At 46.9% G+C, this 25,526-nt stretch overlaps 1 protein-coding gene across 1 annotated transcript in view; it reads right to left on the bottom strand.

Moving 5' to 3' along the window:
* EFNB2 (ephrin B2) overlaps positions 1–24,265 on the bottom strand; it is a 46,884-nt gene extending 22,619 nt beyond the window's left edge. Inside the window, exons 1-2 of the mRNA XM_061170798.1 lie at positions 23,792–24,265; positions 509–792 (exon numbers count right to left, since the gene is read on the bottom strand). Of these exons, the coding sequence (XP_061026781.1) occupies positions 509–792; positions 23,792–23,913 (406 nt within the window). The 5' untranslated portion in view covers positions 23,914–24,265. The remainder of the gene's footprint in view (positions 1–508; positions 793–23,791) is intronic.
* Between the last annotated feature and the right edge of the window lie 1,261 nt (positions 24,266–25,526).

Raw genomic sequence — 25,526 nt, 5'->3', positions numbered from 1 at the left:
CCATTCTTGGAACCTACAAGCTCCATGAGGAATGGGTACCATTTTACCGTCTTGTTCACTGTTGAACCCCTAGCACTTATGCAGTTTCTGGCACAGAGTAAATACTAAATGAATGAGTGAATGGATGGACGCGTGGATGGATGGATGGATGGATGGATGAATGGATGGATGAAGAGAAAAGTCATTGCACAAGATTCACCTATCAAAATCTCACCAATGGTTCTTAAAAATGGTTTTGTCAGTAGAGATGCTGAATATATTCATATATATCCACTTATTTCAATACAACAAAAACTCTAGGAGACTTTTTCTCTTTGGGTATTTATGTTAATGAGTAGTACTAGTACAGGGGGTCCCTCATTCAATTAAGGCTTCTTTAAAAAACTTTTCAGCAAAGATTCCCACCAAATTATTTGCCACAGTAATAATTTTAAGGAAACAAAAATTGATACAAACCTATTTAGCTTATCCTAATTTCTATAAAATAAATGAATAGAATTATACTTACATATAATGTAATAATCTCTGTTCTTCTGAAATTCTAGACCCCAGAGGTTAGGGCTGAATTCTTGGAACTTGATAGTGAATTTTACATCTTGATCTGGTCTGGCACAGTTGAGGAGAGGGGTATTTTCCTTCTTAATAGTGCATCTGTCTGCTTGGTCTTTATCCACCATATAAACTTTATAATATTCATACTGGCCAACAGTTTTAGAGTCCACTTTGGGGCAAATAATATCCAATTTGTCTCCTATCTGTGGGTACAGTACCAGTCCTTGTCCGGGTAGAAATCTAAAAGCATAAAAAAAAAGCGCCATTGAGTTGATAAAAAATTAACAGCATTAATGATAATGGCAATATAGCCAGACAACATCAAGAATTCCAAACTACAATTTTATAGAGCCACACTTTTATTGACCAAACATATCTGAGTTCAGATCGGCATGGGATGAATGTATTTAGGAATTAAGCTTTAAAGAAAAAAAAAAAAGAAAAAGAAAGAAACCACACTCCTGACTTTCCCCAGTAGGATCAAGTCAACCTACTGACATTCCTTTACCACCCCCTCGCTTGTAATATTTCAGTGCTCCTTTGTGTAACTTCACAATGACTTTTCCTTGGTGGTGAGTCAGACCTTCCCATCTGTTCGTTATTTTTGAACCACTGGCAGCCTCAGTTTATTGGGCATGCCACAGAAAGACGGCAGCAATTCCAGGCAACAGTGGATGCACTAAGACTTTGTTGTTCTGTTAGTTTCCATTTGCTGTTGATGCTAATTAACAGACAAGTTTCATCAAGAATGTTTCAAATTACTTATCATAATTAGTCAGTCACTGATCAAATAATGGGTTTTTTTATTACCACGAACAAAAGAAACGTTTTACAAACCCATAAAAGACAACCAGAAATAATTAGTTGGAGTATTGAGTCAGCTGCAAGATGAAAAGTCCCCGACTCGCGAAGACAGCAACTACTGTCCCTGTCCTTGCCCCACAAACCTTTTTCCCCCCCTCGAGATGTATTTGCTCCAATTAATTCTTAGAAGCAAATCTTTTTTTTTTTTTTAATTAATTAATTTATTTATTTTTGGCTGTGTTGGGTCTTCGTTTCTGTGCGAGGGCTTTCTCTAGTTGCGGCGAGCGGGGGCCACTCTTCATCGCGGTGCGCGGGCCTCTCACTATCGCGGCCTCTCTTGTTGCGGAGCACAGGCTCCAGACGCGCAGGCTCAGTAGTTGTGGCTCACGGGCCCAGTTGCTCCGCGGCATGTGGGATCTTCCCAGACCAGGGCTCGAACCCGTGTCCCCTGCATTGGCAGGCAGATTCTCAACCACTGCGCCACCAGGGAAGTCCCGAAGCAAATCTTGAACCCAAGCTACTGACACACTATCCCCTTAATGCTTACAGTTCTCAGCCCCCTCCTCCCCCTTCTCTTTTCTTCCCAGCCATGCTGCTGAAAGATCTTTCCTAATGGGGAGTTCTTCGGAGAAACTGAAACAAGAGCTTCCTAATGAACATCCTTCTACAAGTGCTAACACTAAAAACACACTTAGAAATCCCATCTTGTTCCTTCCGAAGGAGCCAAGCCTGCAGGCTCATTAAAATATTAAAGCCGGAGAACAAAGCATCACGTCTGAATCCTTCCAATCCAACCTCTTACTGAACCAGGGAAGCCCACCAGCCATGACGATGAATGGGTCATAATTCACGGGGAGGGGGGGGGGAGAGAGAGCGAGAGAGAGAGGGAGAGAGAGAGAGAGAGAGGGAGGGAGGGAGGGAGAGAGAGAGGGAGAGAGAGAGAGGGAGAGAGGGAGAGGGAGAAAACCAGGATGATGGGCATCGCCACTTTCAAATTGATACTGAGGGAACAGATGATGATGAATGCTAATGAACGGTATTAATTTTTCTGAAAAGTGCATGAGGTTGATTATGAAGCATCATAGAACATAACAGAAATTACACTACAGATTTATACTAAAAACCAATACTCTTTATGGCAGGGAAAAAAAATACATGAACACAGTGGCTTGTCACTCTTCCTTGGGAATGTGTTCTTTTACAATCCCAAAGGGAGGGCGGCCCCCTTTCTTTCTTATTTTTTTTTAAACTGAGCTTGCTAAAGCAAGGATATATGACATTTATTTTAAAAAAAAAAAGTTAAAAAAGAAAAGTGAATGAGAATCACCTAACAAAATCTTTCTGTGAAGTAGAACTCAAAATGACTATTTTTTATAACAATGACAAATTTCAGACAATCATGTGTGCACCCTTACAGAATTCTCTAGAACTGTAAACAAATGTAGATCACCACTTAGTAAGAGCCTCTCTGTGACCTTCTTGGCCATTTCTGCAGTTTTCTGGGGAGGCGCATGGGAAATTCAACTCCAGAGGACTGAAGGCCTCCAGGGTCTTCTCCCTGCCCCCCGAAGGCCAGTGGTCTCCATCATCTTTGTGGTTGAAGCACAGCTCTGGTTTCTGATCAACAGACTGAAGGACTGAATCTGAATGTCTGAGGCTTTTTAGTCTTTGCCCCACGCCCCCGTGCCCCAGGGATTCTGCTGGGCTTGGGAAGCAGGGGCAAAGTGCCTGGCAGTCGATATAAATTAGATATGGTGAGTGTTACACGGCTCACCTTCCTGACACATCCTTCTCCTCATGTCTTACTCCTCGACCTTCTTAGGAAATCTTCACTGCACCCGAGAACCAGAGGCCAGCTTCTGCCTGGGGTTTCCCACCCCCGTTCCAAACATCTTCTCTCCTAAACCGGCTCCTTTACCAGCCAACACAGAGCAAGCACCACATGCTAGCTGTAGTGAAAAGTGTTCCTGAATCACAACAGAAGTCTGCAGCCTGGACACCGGTACCTGCCTCTTCTCAGCTCTGATCTCCACACTGAGCGACTTTCACCCTGGACCACCTCCCCCGGGGGCCCACCCAGGCTTCAGACATCAGGATCCTGAGCAGCCAGATGGACCCATCTTCTTGTCCATCCATGCAATTCCTCTAAGAGAATGCATCAGACCTGCCCTCACCACCAAGCTGTGTACCGTCTTTGCACATCTTAGAATTCTCCCACATCACACCTACGTCTGAAGCTCGGCTCACCAAGCTCTTTCTTCATTCAAAATGCTCCCAAGATCCTGTCTCCTTCACGAAGATTATTTTTTCCTGCTTAACCAAAGACTCGCTGTTGATTTCCTCCCCGCCCATGTGAGAACCTCATGACTCTCTCTTCACTCACCAAATCCAAGTTCTAGTTTTTGCTGGGGCTGATGGGGTCAAGTCAAGAACAGAGGACACATGGGCTGGTTTGGCTACAAGGATCTCTGAACTTCAGTCTGTATTTTCAGAAGGTACTAATCACCCAAAAAGCTTTAACGGTCAGTGACAGGGGAGCAAGGTATGCGGAGGGGTTAACCCGTGGGATGGCTTTTCAAAATAAAAGAGAAAGGGAGGAATCTCAATTTCAATAAGCGCATTTGATACACTCATAAAAAGTGAATCCTGATAAAACCCACTATTCCTAATGCTTTGAAAAGCATTAGTTCACTTTTCAGAAGACACTGTGGCAAAAAGTTAGGCAAGGACTTGCTCCTTCACCGTGAAAAATGGTTTCGAGAGAACAAACGTATGGACACAAAGGGGGGAAAGCGGGGGCAGGGGGTGGGTGGGATGAATTGGGAGATTGGGGTTGACATATATACACTGATAGCTGTAAAACAGATAACTAAAAAAAAAAATTTTTTTTTTGCTTCTGTATTTAAATCCATATAAAAGAACCCAATATTTGAGTGATTTAGAGGTTTACTTTTTAAGCATATATAGGTATACAGACATACAAGCTGGTTAGCACACCAGTCTCTTTAATTGCTGACATTATGGTTTCTCAGTAGACAAAGGCTGTGGTTGAGCTGACAGCCCAAATCGTAGGTTTCTTATGTTATCACTAAGTACATCAAGCCCAGAAGTCTCTTTGCTCCCCAGGAGCCTTCACAGTTTTTTTTTTTAATTGAGATATAGTTGATTTACAATACTATATTAGTTTTAGGTGTACAACATAATGATTCAAAAATTTTAAAGTTCTCCATTTAAATAATATTAATAATTATTATATATTATAATCAATTATATAACATATAATAATATTAATATTGATTGTTACATAATTAATTATACATATAATTGATTATATTATATATAATAGTTATTATAAAATATTGGCTCTATGCCCTGTGCTGTACAATATATCCTTGTAGCTTATTTTATACATAATAGTTTGTACCTCTTAATCCCCTGCCCTGACCTTGCCCCTCCCCCCTCCCTCCCCCCACTGTAACCACTAGTTTGTTCTCTATATCTGTGAGCCCGTTTCTTTTTTGTTACATTCACAAGTTTGCTTTGTTTTTTAGATTCCACATATAAGTGATCACATACAGCATTTGCCTCTGTCTGACTTATTTCACTAAGCATGATACCCTCCAGGTCTATCCACGTGCTTCACAACATGGGAGCAAACAGAGTAATGTGAGTGTAACAACTAAGGCACCTCCACACCAGATGCTCTGAGTGACAGAAAACTAGGATCTGGATCGTCAGGACTTTACAATCTAGCTTCCTGAGGGCAGGCAGGTCCCACGTGCGGCTGACTCAGTACTGAACGCCCAAGGTCTGACGTCTGGTAGATGCTTAAAATATGAAAGAACAATGGCAGCTAAGATACACACAATAAATTTAAGTCAAATTTAGTGCCACGAACTATCGATATTTGCAGATCATAGGCACGGAAGGAATTCTGAAGATAGGATGAGCTCGCGTTGGGATGGGGGTTGCTGAGAGCAGAGCGGGATCACCTCCGGTATGATGGTGCTTCTGGACAGCAAGGAGCACTGCGGATGGAGTTTTGGACCCGTTCTCTCAGGATTTATGAATATTGGCAGTTTTCCGGAATCCCTTCCTAGTTAAAATGCAAGGCAATTCACCACCTCCAGAAGCACTGATAACAGAAGCACTGCTGCTTTCGAGCACTTACTCTTCGATAAGCACCTTCCACCACTGTCTTCCTTCAGTCCCTGCACACGTGGCTTGACACGCAAACCAGATGAAGACACGCCAGGGCAAAGGCGAGATGCGACAGGAAAAGCCCCTTTGCCTGCACACTTCTCAGCTCTCGCTGCATCACATTAAAGCATAAATCTGGTTTGGGGAAATGCAGCTTTTCCTAAATTGAGCTTTTCATAGACAAGCCATGAAGTTAAGGGAAATTAAGAGAAAGTCCATCCACATGCAGGCATCTGCCCAGGCTTCAGAGATCAGGATACTCAGGCCAGATGGATACATCTTCTCGTCCATCACAAGGGCGGCCATCTGCTACCCCTGCCATGTCCTGGGAAGCCAAGGACCAAAGGGTGAGGAAGACACTTACCACACATGGAACTTGTGTTTTAAATGTAATATTACAAATGGATCCAGACAATTCATGAGAATTGCAGAATGTACGTGGAAAGGAAACGGGGTGAATTTTTTAATAATATCATTTTCGAATGGAAAGCAATGCATCCTGTAGGTTAAAATCCAGCCAGTAACCGCAGAGTTCTATTTCTGAAGCCAGGTCACTTATATTTGGATTTTGTTACCTCAGGATTGCTCAGAGGCTTTAACAAGTCAGACCACATAGCACATCTATGCCCTGAATATTTGGTAATAGTCAATAAGACTTGTCTTATTATTGACTTTGGAAATGTTTTTCTTTTTTTTTTTTTTTTTAAAGAATAATTAGGGTGGTGACAACTAGCTAATTTTCAATTACTACACTGACTCTGCCTAGTGAATATGCAATGCAGATTTCTTTTTGTATGATGAGATAATGTCCATTTTTGTGGCCAAAGACACCTAGGGGAAAATGCCCATGTTTGTAACCCATACCACAGAGGTGAGGTGGTTTCTGTTAAACCACATCCAAAAAAAAAAAAAGTGGTCAGAAGTCTTCTTTAATAATATCTGCTGGGGGTTTTTTTGTTTTTTTTAAATTTTTATTTATTTTTGGCTGTGTTGGGTCTTCGTTTCTGTGCGAGGGCTTTCTCTAGTTGCGGCAAGCGGGGGCCACTCTTCATTGCGGTGCGCGGGCCTCTCACTGTCGCGGCCTCTCTTGTTGTGGAGCACAGACTCCAGACGCGCGGGCGCAGTAGTTGTGGCTCACGGGCCCAGTTGCTCCGCGGCATGTGGGATCTTCCCAGACCAGGGCTCGAACCCGTGTCCCCTGCATTGGCAGGCAGATTCTCAACCACTGCGCCACCAGGGAAGCCCTATCTGCTGGTTTTTAATTCAAAACAAAAAACAAAGGAGACTCACAGTGCCTCTTGTCTTATACAAGAGAGCGGACACAGGAGGCCAGATCCCTTTCTGGGCCACGTACTCAAAGTCTGAGCACGTCACCCTGCTGTGCTCCTGGGACGCGGAAGCTGCATCTTCCTCCCCATCAAGAGAGTCTGGGGTCAGGACTGCTTCCTGGGCATTGGTGCTGTGGTTTTGTGTCTCGTGTCTCTCACTGGAGGGCTTCCCTGGGATGCCACAGCAGTGGGGTGTGCTGAGCAGAAATAGGCAACTCCTATGGTTTTTCCCAGTGAATCATTCCCAAGCAAGACAATAAGACGTGATGACTCTGAACTAAATCCAGAGACAGTATAACATGGAATAAAGTGGAAACTCTGAGTAGGGTTTCCAAAGTTTCCCTGCCTGAAATGAAGTGATTGTTTTTTTTGTTTGTTTGTTTGTTTTTTTGGCCGTACCACGTGGCAGGCAGGATCTTAGTTCCCCGACCAGGGATCGAACCTGCGCCCCCTGCAGTGGAAGCTCAGAGTCCTAACCACTGGACCGCCAGGGAAGTCCCTGAAATGAAATGATTTGATCATTAGAATCTGTTTTTACCTTCCGATTACCTATCAACCTGAATCCAAGTTTTTAAAAGTTATTCACCAAACTAGATTCTAATACTTCCACAGGGAATCAATCTAATAACACACATTAGAGTTTAATCTTTAATAATCTAAATTAGATCTCTAATAATCTCAATTAGACATTTCAACTTTATATTCATCTTTGTAGGAACTTCTAAAATAATACAGCCATATGTGACACAACATTCTTTTTTTAAAATCTATTTTGTTGGAGTTGATTTACCATGTGTTCATTTCTGCTGTTCAGCAAAGTGATCCAGTTATACATACATATACATCCTTTTTCAGATTCTTTTCCATTTTGGTTTATCACAGGATATTGACTAGAGTTCCCTGGCGACACAATATTCTTTAATGTTTTAACCCACTCTAGGAACACATGCTTGTTTCAAAAACTAGCATAATATGCATTTAAAGCCAAAACCTGCCACTTAAAGAGTTCAGGGGTCACGACACACAATTGTCTTTGACTGATCAGAACATCACATGTTTTGATCTCAAGTCTGGACCCTTCTGTTGACCAGCATCGCATCCCCAGGTGTCACAGGGTAAATCAGATGGGGGCAATGGTTGCTTGATTGACTTCTGAACCTGGCCCAATGGAACAGCAAGATCCACAGGACCAAGGAGCTGAGATGCTTGGGGCCCGCTGGGTAGTGGAGCCACAGCTGCTCTCCCCAACCCCCCCATGGATGCCCCATTTTCCTTGCTTCTCTTTTTTCCCCTTCCCGCTCCTGCATCTGCACCTGATCATAACACATGCACCTCAGGACAAACGTGCAATGACTTCTTACACTTTCTTCAAGGTTGCCAAAAATATGTAGGTGAACCTAGAAGAACAGCCAAATCACTATGGTCCCTTGATGCTGAAAGAGTCTGTGAAAGGAGATTTGAAGTAAGAAGTCTTGTTCTCCTGAGGGAAATACTACGTGGAGATATATAATTGAAGGATATGCCAAACTACCATATAATCAAGGGCAAATCAATATATTGTAGCCAAATGCAGAAATATCAAACTGGCACAGAATGAGAGAGATCAGAATGAAAGGATGTAGACAGGAATGACCACTTTCTGTGTCCAAACAAATAAATGGGTCACGTAAACCCCCTCCAGACAGACACGGTCACAGTGCTTTTCATTTAAAGAGTGTCAGCTCAGATCCAGAGCCATTTCTGTGCACTGTTGTACACGTACAACTGTAATATCTATTTAAATATCTAATATTTCCGCATACTTATGGCAGGTATCATCCGCCTGAGAAAGAGGACCATCTTACTCACGTAACAGGACCAATGCAAATCCTGCCAATGTGCAAACTGGGGGGAAAGAGACCTACAGATGCTACTCTTCTCCCTCTGGAGCAAACCGCTAAGCAAAAGAAGATTCAGTGTCTGAGGGAACAGACTTTACTTTTCCATGGAGAACTGATTTCTCCTTTCGTTTCAAAACTCCATCATTAGAGTACATGATTATTTGAAGTAAATGGCTAAGTTCAGTTGAAAATATACACACATACACAGTAGGTGGTGTGTTGTTCTGCTCATTTTGCTGGCGATACAGACACAGATTTGGTCAGACACGGAGCCTTTATCTGCGGCTGCTTTGGGCTACTGGATGGTAGACTTGGGGTAATTTTTAGCTCTCTGTATTTTTCATAATTTTCTGCAATAAACATCAAATGCTCTTGCGATCAGGTTGGAACATTACGTTTCAATGTACAGTTTCAAAGAACAAACCATCGTGTTCTTGAGCAATCTTTCATCACTCTGGTTTAAAACAGAATATTCATGGCCTGTAGACTTTTTAAACTGTTTTGTGATGTATTTTCTGAGAATGCAACTAAATAAAATTATTCTTCTCTGAATTGTGGTCCATTTAACAAATCAACTCTTGAGTCTACAAAAGCTGTAGTAACACACAACTAGTTTATTCAAATAGATGAAAAATATGGGGTACAGTTTATGCTTAATCATTCAACTGCACAGATCTGGGAGTTGGCTAACATTTCAGGGACCCTGAATTCCAGCTTTAGGAACAAGTTTATTATCCTAGCAGTTGGCACACCCCAAATTATACCAAAGAATAGGTTTATTCTCAAGCCAGAGTTCTGTATTAAGTACACTTTGAGTTTACCACACTTTGGAAAACATGCACTTTTCCCAGAAAATGCTTTTAGTTTTAATTAAATGTCAAAGGCTGCGGAGGAAGAGCAGTCAGTTTGTAAATTGGTTCGTCTGAAATTCTGAATGCGGACAAGCCACTGCTGCTTTGCTGTCACTGAGGCTCATCTTCCCAGTTCCTTCCTGACAAAAGATGCTCGCCGCTAGGGATGAGCCCAAACCCTTGACCCCATAACCTCCCCATGCACTTGGGGCCTTCCAGCTCTATGTGGAGCTAACACAACATTTACACAGAAGCCCGAGATTCCTTTCAGAAATGCTCTGTACACTTGGGAACATAAATCCCCCAGAAAAAAAATGACTTACATTCACAAGTATGTGAACTTGATGGCATATTTCATAAACAGGCAGGATACTTGGGCTTGCCTTACTTCTGTTTAACATTAGATTGCTGCTATGGTTTAATAAGATCAACTCCAAATGCCCCAAACAGAGGAGTTTGTCATAAATGAATAAAACTGGGGCCCAAGAAAGACTCAGGTAATATCGGCCATAAGAAATACTGGGGGAAACAATTTTTCTGTTTTTGTGGATAGCACTTTACTGCCCCCTTTTGCACTTTCATATCAGAACAAGTTTCTGCCCAAACTTATTCTGAAACCAGAGAGATAGTGGGGTGTCGCTATAGGGTGTCAGGCGGATACAGAATTAGGTTACCAGACACCACGCTTGGAGGAACAAGTAATTACCTTAAAACTTCAAGTAAATGCACCACTATCTTCTCAGTGGCTTTAAAGCTCCAAGAAATAAGGTAGTAATTGGAGGCTTTAATTGGCATTTTCTGCTGTATGGGTGCTGGGACAATTGTCTGTTTTCACAGGTGCCCCTTCTTTCACACTTTTCTAAAAACAAATATCATCTGCAACATGAAACTGATGTATTCAAGGAAAAGAAGAGGTGCCTAAAAGCAGGCTCTACAATTTAGACCATTACAGGGTTCCAAATCTGAGAGCTGAGAGTGGGGGGCAGGGTGCATTTCAAACTTCACACCGACAAGCAGCATCTTTTCAAGGCAAGGAAAGATGAGAAGCACTGAAGTTCACAGGTGTTGTGAGCCTCTAGGTCCCTGATCCGGTTTTGCAACTCTTCCCGGGGAGGTGGCCTCTTCATCTCTGCAGACACGTGAAAGAACCGTAAGCTGCAGTATGAAGCAAAGTTTTATTTATAAAATTCTGATCTGCAGGGACAGCGCTCAGGGGCCCCATTCTTGGCCCAATGACCTCCACCTGCACTGGGCAGTCTCTGTGCCCTGCGGTGTATCCTTCTATTTCAACTTAATCCATTTCCCTCTGTCATTCTACAATTACCATACAAGTCAAAATAATATCAAATTTCACAGCCTACAATGCCGCACAATGGAATGGAAGCTGACTCCTTGTGATGTTAATCTTGTTTGTTATTTGCGATATGATGCTCAAAACACTGGTGGCTAAAGTAAATTTCATTTTCCAATGCTCAAAGATAAATAAGATGCTCACTGTTTAAATTTTCGTTCAGGAAAATAACACAAGTATGTATTTAATTTTTTATTCGTACCATAATTTCCACTGTAACAAAACCCTCCAATTCACAGAGGGATCGCCTGTAACGAGCTGACGCTGGAATAGATATCTTCATTGGTAAGTCAGACTTTAAGCATGTGATGGGCAGAGATCATCGTTTTCTTTTCCCAGGTTCACAGAGACTAGTTAATCTCTGGCATGGAATTAAAAACAAAAATCAAGCACCTACCTCAAAACAAAACAAAACAAAAAATCAAGGTCTTTATTTGTGAAAGTGATCCAAACATCTCCTCCCTCAAAACTTTGCAAAAAAAAAAAAAAAATCATGCCATGAATGTCGTAGCTAGCTGAGGCAAAAGTCGGGGGGGGGGGGGCTGGAAAAGGAGGGCTGGGATGCCGAGATGTGCACTGGGAAAGTGGCTGGGGAGTGAATCCCGGAGGCCAACCTTTGTCATGCTGGCCTGACCACGCACCCCCATCATCCAAACGGGGATTTCATAACCCTCGGAGGTAAGAGACGGTGCAAGCTTCTTTCCCAAGTGTAATTTGTTTGCACCTGTACTGTCTTGTACCAAACCATGCTCTTAGCAAGAGTCTACAAAGGAAGGTGGAACTCTCATTATTCATAGGTGAGGCCCCAGAAAGAAAACTGGCTTTCCTATAGAAAGAGCTGGTTCTCGGCTGTTTTAGACCTAAGTGTGGACACCCCTGTGCTCATCCACCTGAGTGGGAGCCCTGCAGGGAGGAAAAGCATGTGGACATCATACAGAAAGAAACGGACTGGCGTTTTAAGAACCTGAAGAAATGGACTTAAGATCTTCGCGTGGTATTACAATCGAGCGCTCAGGAGCATCTTTTCCATCAACACTACTCATCCCTTTCATTTCCATCAACACTTTTTTTTTTTTTTTTTTTAAACTTCAAAGAATCTTGCCTATTTAGACAGGCCATTCATCCATGTTTTATGGGTGAATGACACCTCTCCTTTTGGTGGGGAAAACAGCCCTGAAAGAAAGTACAAGTACCAAGGGGATGTGATGCCCGCTCTCCAGGTTGGAGTGTGACCCCAGGACTGAGCCTGTCCTGTTCCCCGTTGGACCCCGGGAACCCCACCCCAGTGCCTTGCGTCAAACGGGTGTTTGTGGAATCATAGAAGGAGCACTTTCGTAAGTAAGGTTTAAAAAAGAGACAAGACTCTAGTTCTCTCTTGGTATAAGCGGAGATCCCCCTTGCCAGGCAAGCATAATCTACCAACACAATTTATACGGTGGTGCACTAGCCCTTCACAGCGACCTACTCGGCCGCCTTCTGGACACTTCCTTCTTCCTGGCTCCAGAGAGGGTCAGGGATGGGTCTGCTGTGGGCGGGTGACAGCAGCCCTTCCCCTGGACCTCTCCTGGCTCTGCCACAGCCCAGAGAGCAGGGGCAGGAGACAGAAGAAAGAAAGCAGCTCCACAAGTCAGGTCTGCGCTGTGAACGTCAAAAAGGAGGAAAACCCGGACTGGGAGACTGACTCCTACACAGATCGTCCCCAAACTGCATAAAGCAGAAAAAAAAAATGTGAATGGTGCGCCACTGTAACTTTGGGGACAATACATTTCCTGCTCAGTTGCCACAAGCAGCCTGGAATGAGCCTGACCAAAAAACAAACACAACGGAGTTATTCAGGCTGCTACTGAACTCAGGGAGGGGAACTGGACCTGAGGAGGTAAGAGGATGCCCGAGGCCCTGGGCTCCGAAAGGAAGGAGGACCTGGTGGTGTGAGACCCCTGAGGGCTGCAGGTGAGCAGACCCTAAGCCCTGGGGGGATGCAACCAGCGGCTGCTCAGGAGTCAAGAGCACCCCAGGCCCACCTATCCTCCCCGCCCTGCTTCCTGAAACAAACTGCTCCAAACTCGCAGAACATCAAAAGCCAGATGGGCTACACTGAATGAATCCACAGGCAGGGAGCCAGAAGCCCAGTTTGCTGTAGAAATAGGCCTGGACTTGATTTGAGTCTTCTCAGCTCTGACAAGCTGGAAGCTGGCACAGATCCCCAAATCCAAAATAAAATGGCATTTAATTGTGACTGGACTCTAAAAAAGATGTCATACTATCTCCTTAGCTTGACACACGCGTGGCATCGAACCTCATGGAACTCTCCTCCGAAACCTGACCCTGTCTTCTCCCAGCAAAGAAACAGTCAGATGTTTCCATTTTTAAAAGGAAAATGTTAAGGGTCAAAGGAATAACATGCAATAAATGCATTAATATGATAGACTTTCATAACTATCTAGTTTCCACCGGGTAGAACCTCGTTATCAAAGATTCAAAGGATCCATTTAGAATCGCATGCCCATCATAGGAAAGATTATAAATCAAGGTGGACAAGGGAAGAATTATACGCAAAACCTTCTTTTAATCCACCTCGTATGTACTGCTTTGAGCAAACACAGGCTTCATTTAATTATGTGATTTCTAATCACTCCATGCAACAGCATAAGAAAGAGAGCTGGAGAATTACGAGGAAGGATCCCAGAAACAGCATACTCAGGTTCAGATACAGACGGTACCCACTTATTAGCTATATGACTTTGGGCAAGACAATGAACCAGTCTCTGCCTTGGTTTCCCCATTGGGGATCATGAAAGTATCTCCCTCAGATGGTTATTATGAAGGTTTAATGAGTCAGTATTTGTGCAGCAGCTGGAACAGCCACGGGTCCCTAGTATGTGCTCTATACCACCGCTGTTAAATGAAACAAACTGTGTCCACCAGGTAAGGAGGTTTCTTAATAAGAAACAGCATGTGACATTAATGCAAAAAGGCTACACTGCTCATCCCTATGGGTTGCCTTCGTGTATTCATTGAACAACCCAAGCCCTTACTGTACCCTGCACATAAAGGGGATTCAGCCCAGGCCCTCCCCCGTCCACGGTGGAGAAGCTGAATGAATTCAGGGTTACAAATGTTACAACAAATCATCAGGGTAGGAAGCAGAGGAGAGAGCATCTAATTTGGCAGCTGAAGGGAAATAAAAAGGTGCCTCTTGTAGCAGAGAGGTCTGCAAGAATGAGTGGAAGTCTGGCAGCTAAACAAGGTACCATATAACATCAGGGGCTTGAAAAGGTGCAGGTGCCACGGCATAATCTTTACTAGCATTTTATTTATTCTGCATTTGTATGTAGAAGGCAAAGTGAACCAGAGACAGGCACACAGTAGATGCTCAATTAACTTTCAACAGCAAGGGGTGACATTTATTGGTTTGTTGTGCTAAGTCCAGAGCTAAGGTCTTTAAATCCTGACCACAGTTTTATTGCTTTTCTTCAGTCCTGTTAGATTACTGTCCCCATTTTAGAGACGGGACAAGTGAGAGACACGGAGGATTCTGCTCCCAAAGTTACACAGCTAAAAAAATGACAAACCTGGGAGTAGGCTCATACAGCCAGATTCCAAGGCACGTCCTCTTCACTAAACAAAAATAGCACTGGCCCGGCTCGCTTTGCTCAACTGACCTACCTGACCTTTTCCATTATCAGCACAGACCTTCTGAAAACCAAAAGGTACTGCTAATTCTCGTGAGGATAAGGCGGCTGAAATCGCTGGGGTAGTTCTCCCACAGGGTCTATTTGTTCATCTGTGGGAATCTGTCTTCGAGCTCTGCTCAGTTGTAGGAAACAATGTAGATGATTACAGAAGTACAGTGTAGATACTCGCCTCCCTTACCTGAAATGTGTTTCTTTGACTTGCTTACTGTGGTTTTTGTTTCGGAGCTCTCCCTGGACCGCTGTCTCTCCTGCCTCAGTTTCCCCTCGCCCGGGAGGAACTCCATTCCCCACCTTCCTCTGTTCTCATGGCCACACTTGCCAAGCACCACGGCACAGAATGTGTTTCCTGCACCAGGGAGTCCCCCTACTCCCTTAGGATTTAAGTCTTGTGAGGGTAGAGATCGCTCTTCACTGTATTCTCAGAGCTTAGTGTAATAGAGGTCACAGTTCATAAATGCTTGTCCAACAAATCGACGAATTATCTACCAACAACAATCAACCAAGCAAGAACGGAGGCCGAGAGTAGGGAGGCAAGGGCCACGGATTTCTTCAGGAATCCACAGCAGCCTTTAAGAGGATGATGATCTAATCTTGAGTTGTTACCCCAAAAAAGTTGTTACCCAAGAAAATGTGATCCAGGGCAACAGTTCTTAAGGTGTGGTCTCAGAGCAGCATCAGCTGAGAGCCTGTTAGAAATGTGAATTTCAAGTCCCACCCAGACCTCAGGAATCTGGATCTCTGGGGGCGGGCGGCAAGCCTGTTTTCACAAGTGATTCTGATGCCCTAAAGTTCTAGAGCCGCGGGGCTGGAGGTAGGGCTCCAGTAGCAGGTGATTTGTTAATGGGAGCGGCCAGAGACAGACATCTGGGCTGTGTCTGCTCTTCCAAGTAACACTCATTGGATGTCAGTGCTCGCCGGCAGAGACCGATGACATGAAAGCCTTCTGGTGCCTGCCTCTTAGGGATAGGCAGGGTGGTGAAGGGGATTAAGACTTGCATATGAATCATGACAGCGCCATGTACCATGTTCCTCCAATGCCCTCGGTATTTAACTAAAGTGCCGTGGGATCACAGAGAAAAGATTTAAAGAAGTTATGTTTGATCTACACCATAAAGAGAGAGCAGTCATTTCAGGGAAACCGTGAACTTTAAGGACAGTCCATTCTCATGAAGATCCATTTTCCCATAGACAAAGGGGGATGCAGGGCTTAGGAGAGGCTGTTTTTATCTAAAATGTACCCCAAATATAGTTCCGGTAAGCTAAGTGAAAACTGGCATTTTCTAACTTCTGCAGGTAGATGCATTCTGAGTGGGACTTGAACGTAACTGGCTCAGCCCCACTCACTCATCAGACAGTTCTCATTCAGGACAAACGTTTCAGACCAGAGTGAGCCACCTTAACAGGGGGAAAAAGCAAGGGCCGAGATTCAGAAGCATTTCAGCAGGTGGTGGTGTCACGCTGGACCTCGGGTTCCTCAGCTGGAACACGAGAGGCTGGAGTGAGGCTGGAAGGTGGCATTTCAGACACGGGCTCCGCAGGTCAGAGCTTCTGATGTGCACAGGGGTATGTGGGTAGCACTCATCACTACTCTGGCGGGATACGGGAGTCATCAGTATGTGAAAAGCACAGAGTAATGCCTCAGAGGCAAGAGAGACGTAACTAGCAAATACTGGTAGAAGGATCCAAGGACCGTAATTAAAATTGGATGCAACCAAACGTGAATTGAGAAAATGAACTGGATTGTTTACGAGTTTCATATAGAAAACATGAAGAAAATGAAGTTTTCAAAGCACGGTTCACGCATAGCCTCCTGAATGCTTGCCCACCACTGAGCAGTTAGAACATTTACCTACCCATGCTCTCGAGAATGGAAACAGCAAACTATTAACACTTCACTACTGCCAATTTTTTCTTCATATTTTGTTTGTAGGATTACTAAGAGCAGAAACAACTTGTTTTCCTTCAATGGCGCTTTCTCCTACTATGGTTTTTCATTTGAAACCAGCATGTCTGTGTCCAAAACCACAAAATGCTTTGGACTAGAATTACATATTTGATATCTATACATGAAAAGGGAAATAAAGAGCCTCTGCTGATTCTCTGCAGGAGCCACAGAAATTGGTGCATCTGGCATTCAGTGTGCATGGAAAACATTTCGCCGGATCCAACCATCCTTATCCCTAATGCTCCTGCAATAGGTTCTTGCAGGTAGAACGCAAAGCTACGTGTTGGACGCCGGTTTGTAAGCAAGTGGCAGGACTTTCCTATATCATTTCTTTAATCACTTTAACCCTGTCCCTCATAGAAAGCTGGAGGCCAGGGCAATTCAGCCCCTCCTTTTGTCCTTTGCCTACCATAAATATGCACCAGTCTGCATGTGAAAGGCGGAAGGAGGCCGCAAGCTTGCTGGACATTTATCATGCTCTGTTCCCTGCTAACAAGCAAATACTTTGGCTGAATGGACCATTAGCAATCATTGTCAGATGTAGAATGCAAGGTGCTGGGATGTGACCAGCTTGTAAATTAGGGAGTGTCCGTTCTCTTTGATGAATCTGGACAAATGCACTGGATCTTTTGATACGTTTTCTGAATTAAATTAGAAAGGAAGGTAAAGTAGCTAGCACTGTGTAGGGCAGGTCTCTGTGCAATGTTTTAAATGTTTTTAAATGGTGAAAGCGACACAGTAATGACCAGAAAAATAGGCAACAAATGCAATAAATCCATAGCTCCAAACAGTTGAGTCAGCTCTCTGAGAATTAGGAACAAAATCCACGAAATGGGTCTGAAATAGAATATTTAGGATTTAGTGAAGATCTTCAGACATAGAATGTGTTCCTCTAGAAAGTCCCCATGTTGCCGTTCAGAGACCAGCCCTGAATCCCCTCCATCCACGCCAGCAAGACAGACACTTGGGGTGTTTGTAAGCTTTCAGTATTGTCAGCGTCTTAAAGAGTTCAGACTTTCCTAAAGAAACGCTGGGACTTTTCTAAGGCCCCAAATAGGGGGCAATAAAGCACAAATCTCCTTTCCGGCTTGACGCAACTGCAATGCCACTCTGCCCGGAACCCAATGACAGCTTCAATGGCTGATTTTGGGTAACGACTAAAATGGAAAGTGTGGACGGCCAAAACAAAAGCCCAGCTTATTTACAAGGTTGTCCAGGACAGAGGGCAATAAGATTCAACAGCCTGGCGAGCTTCTGCTGTTTTTAACTTTCAAGCTGGCAGCACTCACACTTTTATAATCCTATCGTTTACACGAAGGGGGCCTGTCCCATTCAGCTTAACTCACAGCAGCGAAACACCATCTCCACAGGGCCCGTTGGTTTGGGCATATTGGATTACTACCGATTTGAATGAAAACTCAATTCCCCCTGTTATTTGTTTTATTATATGTTTTTTTCCAGGGTGGGAGAGACAAAACTCAGAGGAGAGCTCTCTGACAGAGGGAGGGGGACAATGTATAATGTTTACCTCGGCTTCTCCGGGGCTGAAAGATGGCTGAAATCAAAAGGTCTGTGTTTTCTTTTCGGATCCCTCTGGGCCTACCTAGCCCCTCTGGGCTCTGTTCCTTCCCAGCAGGTCCCTGCCTGGAGCCCAAAGAGATGAAGGCGAGCACCGCCAACTGCAGCTAATCCTACAGAACGGCCGCCACTGTCAGGCCAGGAGCTAAAAAGGAAAACCTTGCAGGCCTGAACTAACTGCAGTGATCTGAAGTTTTAATCAGCCCCCAGTCTCAACCTCTGGAAAAGGCAGTCAATGGAATCTACCTTTGCCATATTATCCGCCACCAATGAGCAAGAACTGAGCATCTTTTCTTCCCGGCTTCAACCATCCCGGGCCACAAGTGGGGCTTTCATACTTTCTAATCCGAGTTTCCAAGTCTGTGTGGCTCACACATAATAGCCAACAGCCTGGAGCAAGGGCCTTCCTTTCTACACCCTTTTCAGAGACATGTCATTGCCCACATCCAGCTAATCTATATGTTGCCATGGCTTCACCCTTTATCTGCCTTTACATCTTATGAACTGCATGGATTTACCACATTATTTTTATCTGAAAGACAGAAAATGGTGGTTTTATTGCCATACAATCAGATTACCGCTGCTAGTTTCTCTATGCCTTTTTACCATACTTCAATCAAAAGGGATCAGTTTCTTTATACTCTGCCCTTGATTTACATTACATCTGTAAAGACCCAGTCTGGGTTGTAATCCCCTTATTAACTATGACCAGGGTTGATTTGCCTAAAAATAAAAGCAAATTGTGTCAGACCCTTTCACTTTGTTTTTGATTCGGAACTACAAAATGGATTACTAAAGAAATCTTCAGAGTTCACACGGCTCGTATAGTACTGAATTTAAAATGAGAATTAAACAAGTCAAACAGGAGAGCCATGTCCACGGTTTACATTTTCCATCATGGGAGAAGGGCTGAATTGCTTATGTCTTTGTATTCTTTGGCTTTAGAGAGACAATGAAGCCACAGGAGTTTTTTTCCAAGCTGCTCGGAACCCTGTCCCATACCCTACCCTTCCCTCTTTGCTTTTCTTCTACTCTTCTCCCAGCCTCATTCTAATTCCTCCCCTAAAAAAAAAAAAAAAAAAAAAAAAAACTGGGGTGGGGGGGAGCTCTTCCCTGAAAGAACTAATTCCCGACTAGAAGCTTCTAGTTCTATGGGTTCTGCATATTTTAACCAAAATATTTTAAACAGTTGAACACTCCTATTTAAGGCTCTACTCCACCACACAAAGGGCGAGCTCATAAGCAAATCTATGTAGATATATGATAGATGACCTGAAAAACAGGCTCTTTAGGTCAGCAGCCAGCAAAGGCGGAGATTGGGTGGGCCCGAGTACCATTTCAATGATTATTTTCCTTACAAGAGCCCTTCTTTTTGTCTAATTTGCAGTGGGAGAGTTTAAGAATAAAGTTTTCATGAAATGCTCAAGAAATGTCCTTCTTAGATTTTTTTTTTTTCTTTTCTGACGAGGGTCTCCAGTCTGTATTTCCTTCCCCCGCCACTCCTATTCCTGTGACGCGTCACTGCAGTCATGCTGGGATCTCAAATCATTTCCCATTAGGTGACCTCGCTGGGAACCGTTGCCAGATGGTGGGTGTCACCCTCAACCTCCCTGGCGCTACCTGAAGCATTTCAGTGCAAGGCCAGGTAGCGATGCCCCTCTGCAGGTAATTATCACGCTGACCCACCGACCAAAGGATTCCTCTCTGTAAATTTCCAGATAAGAGGTTTTACCGATAATGATTCTAAACATACCGTTTACTCTCCAGCTGACTCTGTATGGAGAAACCATGCCCATCGGCAGTTCTCAGCTGGTCTGGGGCTTGATAGCTAATCTACCTGTCTCCCTGCTTCAGCCTGGGAGTCAGGGACACTTCGGAATGCTGGAGTCATTTGCATTTCTTTGCATCCTGGGACAAGTGTCAAGAGCTGCGCTTTGTGAAAGATTTAGAAGCAAGTGCTTGACAGAATCATCTTAACCTCCAGCTCCCCGTTTCTGAGGCTCGAAGCTGTAATTGCTGAGGTTACAAAGTACAGTCCCTGGACACACGATTCCCAAATAAATTCTGTCCTCATCTGAAAAGACGGCTCCCAAACATGTTGTGCGACCTCGCGGCAGCCCTGCCTTTGTGCTCTCCCCGCTCAGTCGTCCCGCGGAACAGCGACAGTCCATTACCTACAGTTTATCATCCTGACAAAATGTGAGGAATGTGGATGTGAAAGCACTAACAATTCCACCCCTTGGTGCTTTGGGCTTTTTTTCTCTCTATATTAAAACCGACAAGATTAACCCAAACGCAAACTGGGGAGCACAGTTCAAGGAGCTATTCAATCCGTGCTGAATGTGCATTTGTTTACCTACAAAAATAAGAATTTCAGACACAATGGAAGGCAGGCTGGCTTATATATGGTACTGAATGGACTGTTTAAACAGCACTATCCATTGTAGTTTATTTTATCAATCTCTGACAGGTCCGTATTTATTCAGAGCCTGACTGTGGTGGAGCCCATGTATTACAGGTTATCTGGATATTATCCAGCCATTCTTTTGTATCAAGGCAATCAATACCAGGAATTCACCATTATGTAGGAAAAAATGACCTGGGAAAAGCAAAACGCTTGGCTAACTAGTATATGGTGCCTAGGGAATAGCACCCCTAGACATAAGAAATGAAAGCTCTGCTGAAATTTTCAACAAAGTCAGTGTAATTCACTCTAGAATACCATACCAATACTTTTTTTTAAAAAGAGCCAACCATTTTATTTTGGCAAAAACATCGTGCTGGAAAAAAATTGTTCTACTGAAATGCTAAGCCAGGCTTTGCTTTTCTCTACAGAGTTAAAAAAAAAAAAAAACCCAGAAAAACAGAAAAAAAACAACAAACTACACACCCTGAATGGCTACAACTGACACAACTCTTCCAGAACCTATGGGTGCAGTGATTACCGTTACAGTACTTGGAACTTCTTCCCACTACTGCAAAAACTCTCGGGGGTGGGAGAGGCAGACAGTGTGATTAAAGTAGTTATGGAGACGGTGAATTTACAAAGGATTTTCTGGACCCTGTATCCAAACAGCTGCTGCTCGCTCCCTCTTTCCACCACCTGCTAAAAAAGCTGACCTCGGAATGAAACAAATCTAATTACTGATGGCTGCTTCATTACAAATGAATTGTTCCACAGTTCCGAGGAACTGATGTGCAACTTCAATGCCTTTGATTACCTTCCTGCCACATCCCATTTACTGACCGAAACTTTTTCCTGGAAATAAACATGAAACTCCCCCAACAAATAGGGCAACTCCTTGGCACCGGGTTTTTTGGGTTTTTTTAAAAATTCATTCTCAAACTTAGAAAAGGCTCTGTCATATCATTCCCCCAGGAAGAAATCTTTCTGATCTCTCAAGCTAGCATTCAGCTGCATAACTCTGTTAAGCGGACCTTTTCCAGGGGACAAATTATCCCTTCCTCTAGGCCAGCCATTAAGTGCGAATTTTAAAAGAAATTCTACTCTTGAGGGCAGGAGCAATCACGCCAACGGCAACGTCGTCTGCGCGGGGAGGGAGGCTTCTCCAAAAGCAGGCCTCCAGGAGGGTCTAAATCAGTGGCCACAGCTCAGAAAAACAGCCCGACCCTCACAGGAGGCTAGTGAGTAAATATCAGGCACTCCCCTCCCCCAGCGCACGAGGGAAAGAAGACATTCGTGTCGAAACCTGAGGCCGAAATAATGACTGCTCTACCTTTTTTTTTTTTCTTTTTCTCCAAGTAGGTATTTGTGATCCTACAAACCAGATAACGTCTACTGAGCCGAACGCTGAAGGGATTAATGGGAATTTCTTTAAACAAGATAGAAATGTAAAAATTAAGTCCTGTTGGGGGGCGGGGAGGGAAACCCCAAACCAGAAACCGGCTCCCGAAGACATTCGGCAAGCGAAAGCGCCAAGCGGAGCAGAGCAGGAGGCCTGGGGGGCAGAGGCGCGGCCGGCGCGGCGAGCATCGCGCAGGAAAGAGTGACCCCTGGAGGCAGAAAGCGAAGCCGGCGGCTCCCCCGGCTCCCGGCCCGGCTCCCGGCCCGGCTCCCCCAGCTCCCGGGCCGCAGGTCCCAGCCCCGCGCTTTCCCGCACCACCCGGCGCCTCACGCTGCGGTGGTGGAGGAGAGCCGTCACTGCCGCGACTTTCTCAGCAATTACGATGATCTTACACCCAGGGAAAAAAAAGAAGTCCATCCAAGATCAGGCTCCAGGGAAGGAGGCTGCATTAAGTAACTTCCACACAGGAGCAGTGTTGGGAAGTGCCAACCAGCATCCTGCAAGAATCTCTGTTTCATCCCATTTACAGCGGTGACGTCTTTCGCCCTTTAATAGGGAATTCTTGCTTAACATGTTGGTGAATTTGAAACTGACTACTCTTAAGAGTGGATGTAATTATTTAACTACGATGTGATCTTTAAATCGATCCCCCATCCCTTTATTTCTAAATCCATGGCCGATTTGCTCAACTTAAATTAAGTCATTGATTTTGCTTCTGACAAAGTATGAACAGCCAATGTCTTCATACTTTCCCCAAGTTTCCCAAGGTTAAAATTCCATGATTCTGTAAAATATTTTTGGCTAGGATTCGAAATGTATCCCCAGAATGAGGTAATATGCAACCCTGAATGCACAGATGACTACGAGTCACAGCCATATGTATTCATGGATGGATCGCCTCTTCTAAATTCTAAATGTACTCTGGTTGCTCGGACTGAAAATCTCCGCAAGGCCTGGCTTTCTCCCGGCTGCACTGTTTGATAAAAGCAAGTCGGATCCAAGGATCCCATTCCCGCCCAGGCTCCCCAAGCGCGAAGGCTTCAGGAGCTGCCTCGACTGGGCAGGGCCTTAATTAAGCTTTTGCAGAAAACGTTCCTAAAAAAATCAAGTTAGCTGTCGGGGCCACAGAATTCGGGGCCATCGGTTCAGAAGCGAAGGGAGAGGCCGACCTGCAGAGGGTTCCCCGGGAGCCGCCTAAGGGCCCGTCTCCCGGGCGAGGAGGAAAGGGCCCGCCGCCCGAGTTGTCCCGAGCAGGCGAGCTGCCCGCGCACCCCGCGGGCAGGCGGCGCGGCGCCGAGGCGCGCGAGCTCCGGGCGTGCCAGGGAGCACAGGCTCCCTTCTCCGCGGTGCGCTCCACTGCCCCCGGCCCGCGCTCCGCCGCTCCTCGGGAGCGCAGCATCGCTGCCTCTCCGGAGCCCGCCAGCCCCTGCGTGCCGCTCAGCCTGTTGGTGGCCCGGCTTCCCGTCCTCTGGAGGAAGTGAGGGTCAGGCCTCGCCATCGGACACCTTCCCGGACGCGACACCCGAGTCAACAGTGGCTTTTTTTTTTTTTTTTTTTTTAGCGCCGGGGAGCTCCCGGGGGAAGGAGGACGAGGAGAGCGCCCCTTAGGGCCGGCGCTCCGGCTGGAAGGCCGAGCGGAGTCTCCACGAAGTAAAATGTGGTGGGGGACCCGGGGGCGCGAGGAATCGAGGGTCCAGAAACAGGCTCCGAGGCTCCGCGGCCCGACCCTTCCTCCCGCCGGGACAGCGCGACGCGGAGGACCCCGGGGCGGCGATCAAGGGGGTTCGTGGACGCGACTTACTTGGAGTTCGAGGAATTCCAATAGATGGGCTCTAAAACTATCGATCTGGAAATCGCAGTTCTGCATAAAACCATCAAAACTCCCCAGCAGTACTTCCACACGGAGTCCCTCCTCACGGCCATGGCCAAGCCGCTCCCAGCTCCGCGCACTCCTGGCGTCGGAGGAACAAGGTGCGGGCCGGGAGCCCCAATCCTCTGGGCAGACAAGGGAGAGACTGCAGGCAGCTCCGGGGCGCGCCGAGCAGCTCCAGCGGGCGCCGAGGCCGGTGGCGCTCCCCTCGGGGCCCTCAGAGCGCGGGGCGGCAGCGCACGCGAGGGGCGCGGCGGCGCGGCGGGCTCGGGGCTCCGGGGCGCCGCGCCGGACGCAGCTCGGACAGCCGGCTCCCGTGCGGCTCCAGGGTGCCGGGCGCGGGGCGGCAGGGAGGGCGCTCGGCCGGGACACAAAGGCCAAGAGACGGCTCGGCGGAGGCGGCGGGCCGCCTCGCACTATAGATCCAGGGGGGCGGGCAGCGGCCCGAGCGCGCGGGCGCCGCTTCGGCGCGGTTCCATGTCCCGGAGCGCGGAGCGCGGTGCGCGGGCGGCGAGGGGCGTCTCCGGGCGCACAGGAGCCTCCACAGTCCTCGCGGCTCCCAGCCCGCGGAGCAGGCAGGAGGGGCTCGGTGCTCGCCGCGGGCGCCGGATGCGCGCGGGCCTTTGTGTGCGGGGAGGGCGCCGGGACCAGCTCCGCGCGCGTCTCCTCGCCCCAGCCAGCGCCACCGTCCCCGCCGAGGAGAGTCAGCTCAGCCGGCGCGCTGTCAGAGCACTATAAACGCGGGGCCCCGCCCCGCACCGCTCAGCCCATTGGCCCGCCGCTCGGCAGCCGCGAGCCGGTTGGGCGGCCGGCCGGTCCGTCAGCCGCCCCCGCCCGACATTGGGCGCCGCGAGGCGGGGCGCCGGCTGACAGGTGAGCCCCGCCCCCGGTCCCGGGCGGCGGCGCGAGCGGCGCGCGGGGGAGCCCGCGAAGGAGACGGGCCTGCGCGTGCACCCGGCGACCCCCGAGCTGGTAGGGGCGGGCGAGTGGGGAGCGGGACAGCCCGGGCCACCTGTCCCCGCGCCCAGCACGCGCTCTCATTGCCCGGCCAGTGTCCAAACTTCAGCAGAGGGACAACGTCGAGGGCGAAACTTTCCCTGCGGAGCGGAAGGTAGTGGGCTTCCCGTGGGTCTTCCTCCCTCACTGCAGAGCCCCCTCTGCGTAGACTGGCTCACACCCCGCTTGCGCAGCCCTTCGCCGCGCCCACCAGGCCTCTCAGTGATGCGTTTCACACCTGGTTTCGGTACCGAACGTCGGCTGGGGCCCGACCTAAGTCAGTGGGGCCGGGAGACGCAAAACGACTCCTGGGGACGCGGCGCCGCCGGGGCAGCCGACTCGCGGGGCGCGGCCGCCCGGGCTCCGCTCCCTCCGCGCCTCGCTTCCCGCGAAGGCAGCATCTCTCCCCCGAGTGCGCGGCGGCACACCCGCGCCCGCCGCGGGATCTTCTCCTTAATTAGCCTCAGGGCCGCGCTCATACCTCCCCAGAGTGACCGGGAATTTAGGGGTGACCGTGACGAATAGCGCCGAAACAGAGAGGCGGCAGGAATTCTTCCATTGGCTTCCCGGCGAAGCGCCCGCCTAAGAGCCTCTGGGACGAGCGCCACCGCGCCGCCGCTTCCGCGGACCCACAGCGCCCGCTAGCGGCCGGCCTGCGCGCTCTGCGGGC

This window comes from Eubalaena glacialis, chromosome 16 (genome assembly GCF_028564815.1).
Source record: "Eubalaena glacialis isolate mEubGla1 chromosome 16, mEubGla1.1.hap2.+ XY, whole genome shotgun sequence".
NCBI lineage: Eukaryota > Metazoa > Chordata > Mammalia > Artiodactyla > Balaenidae > Eubalaena > Eubalaena glacialis.
This window is presented reverse-complemented; position numbering and strand designations above follow the sequence as displayed.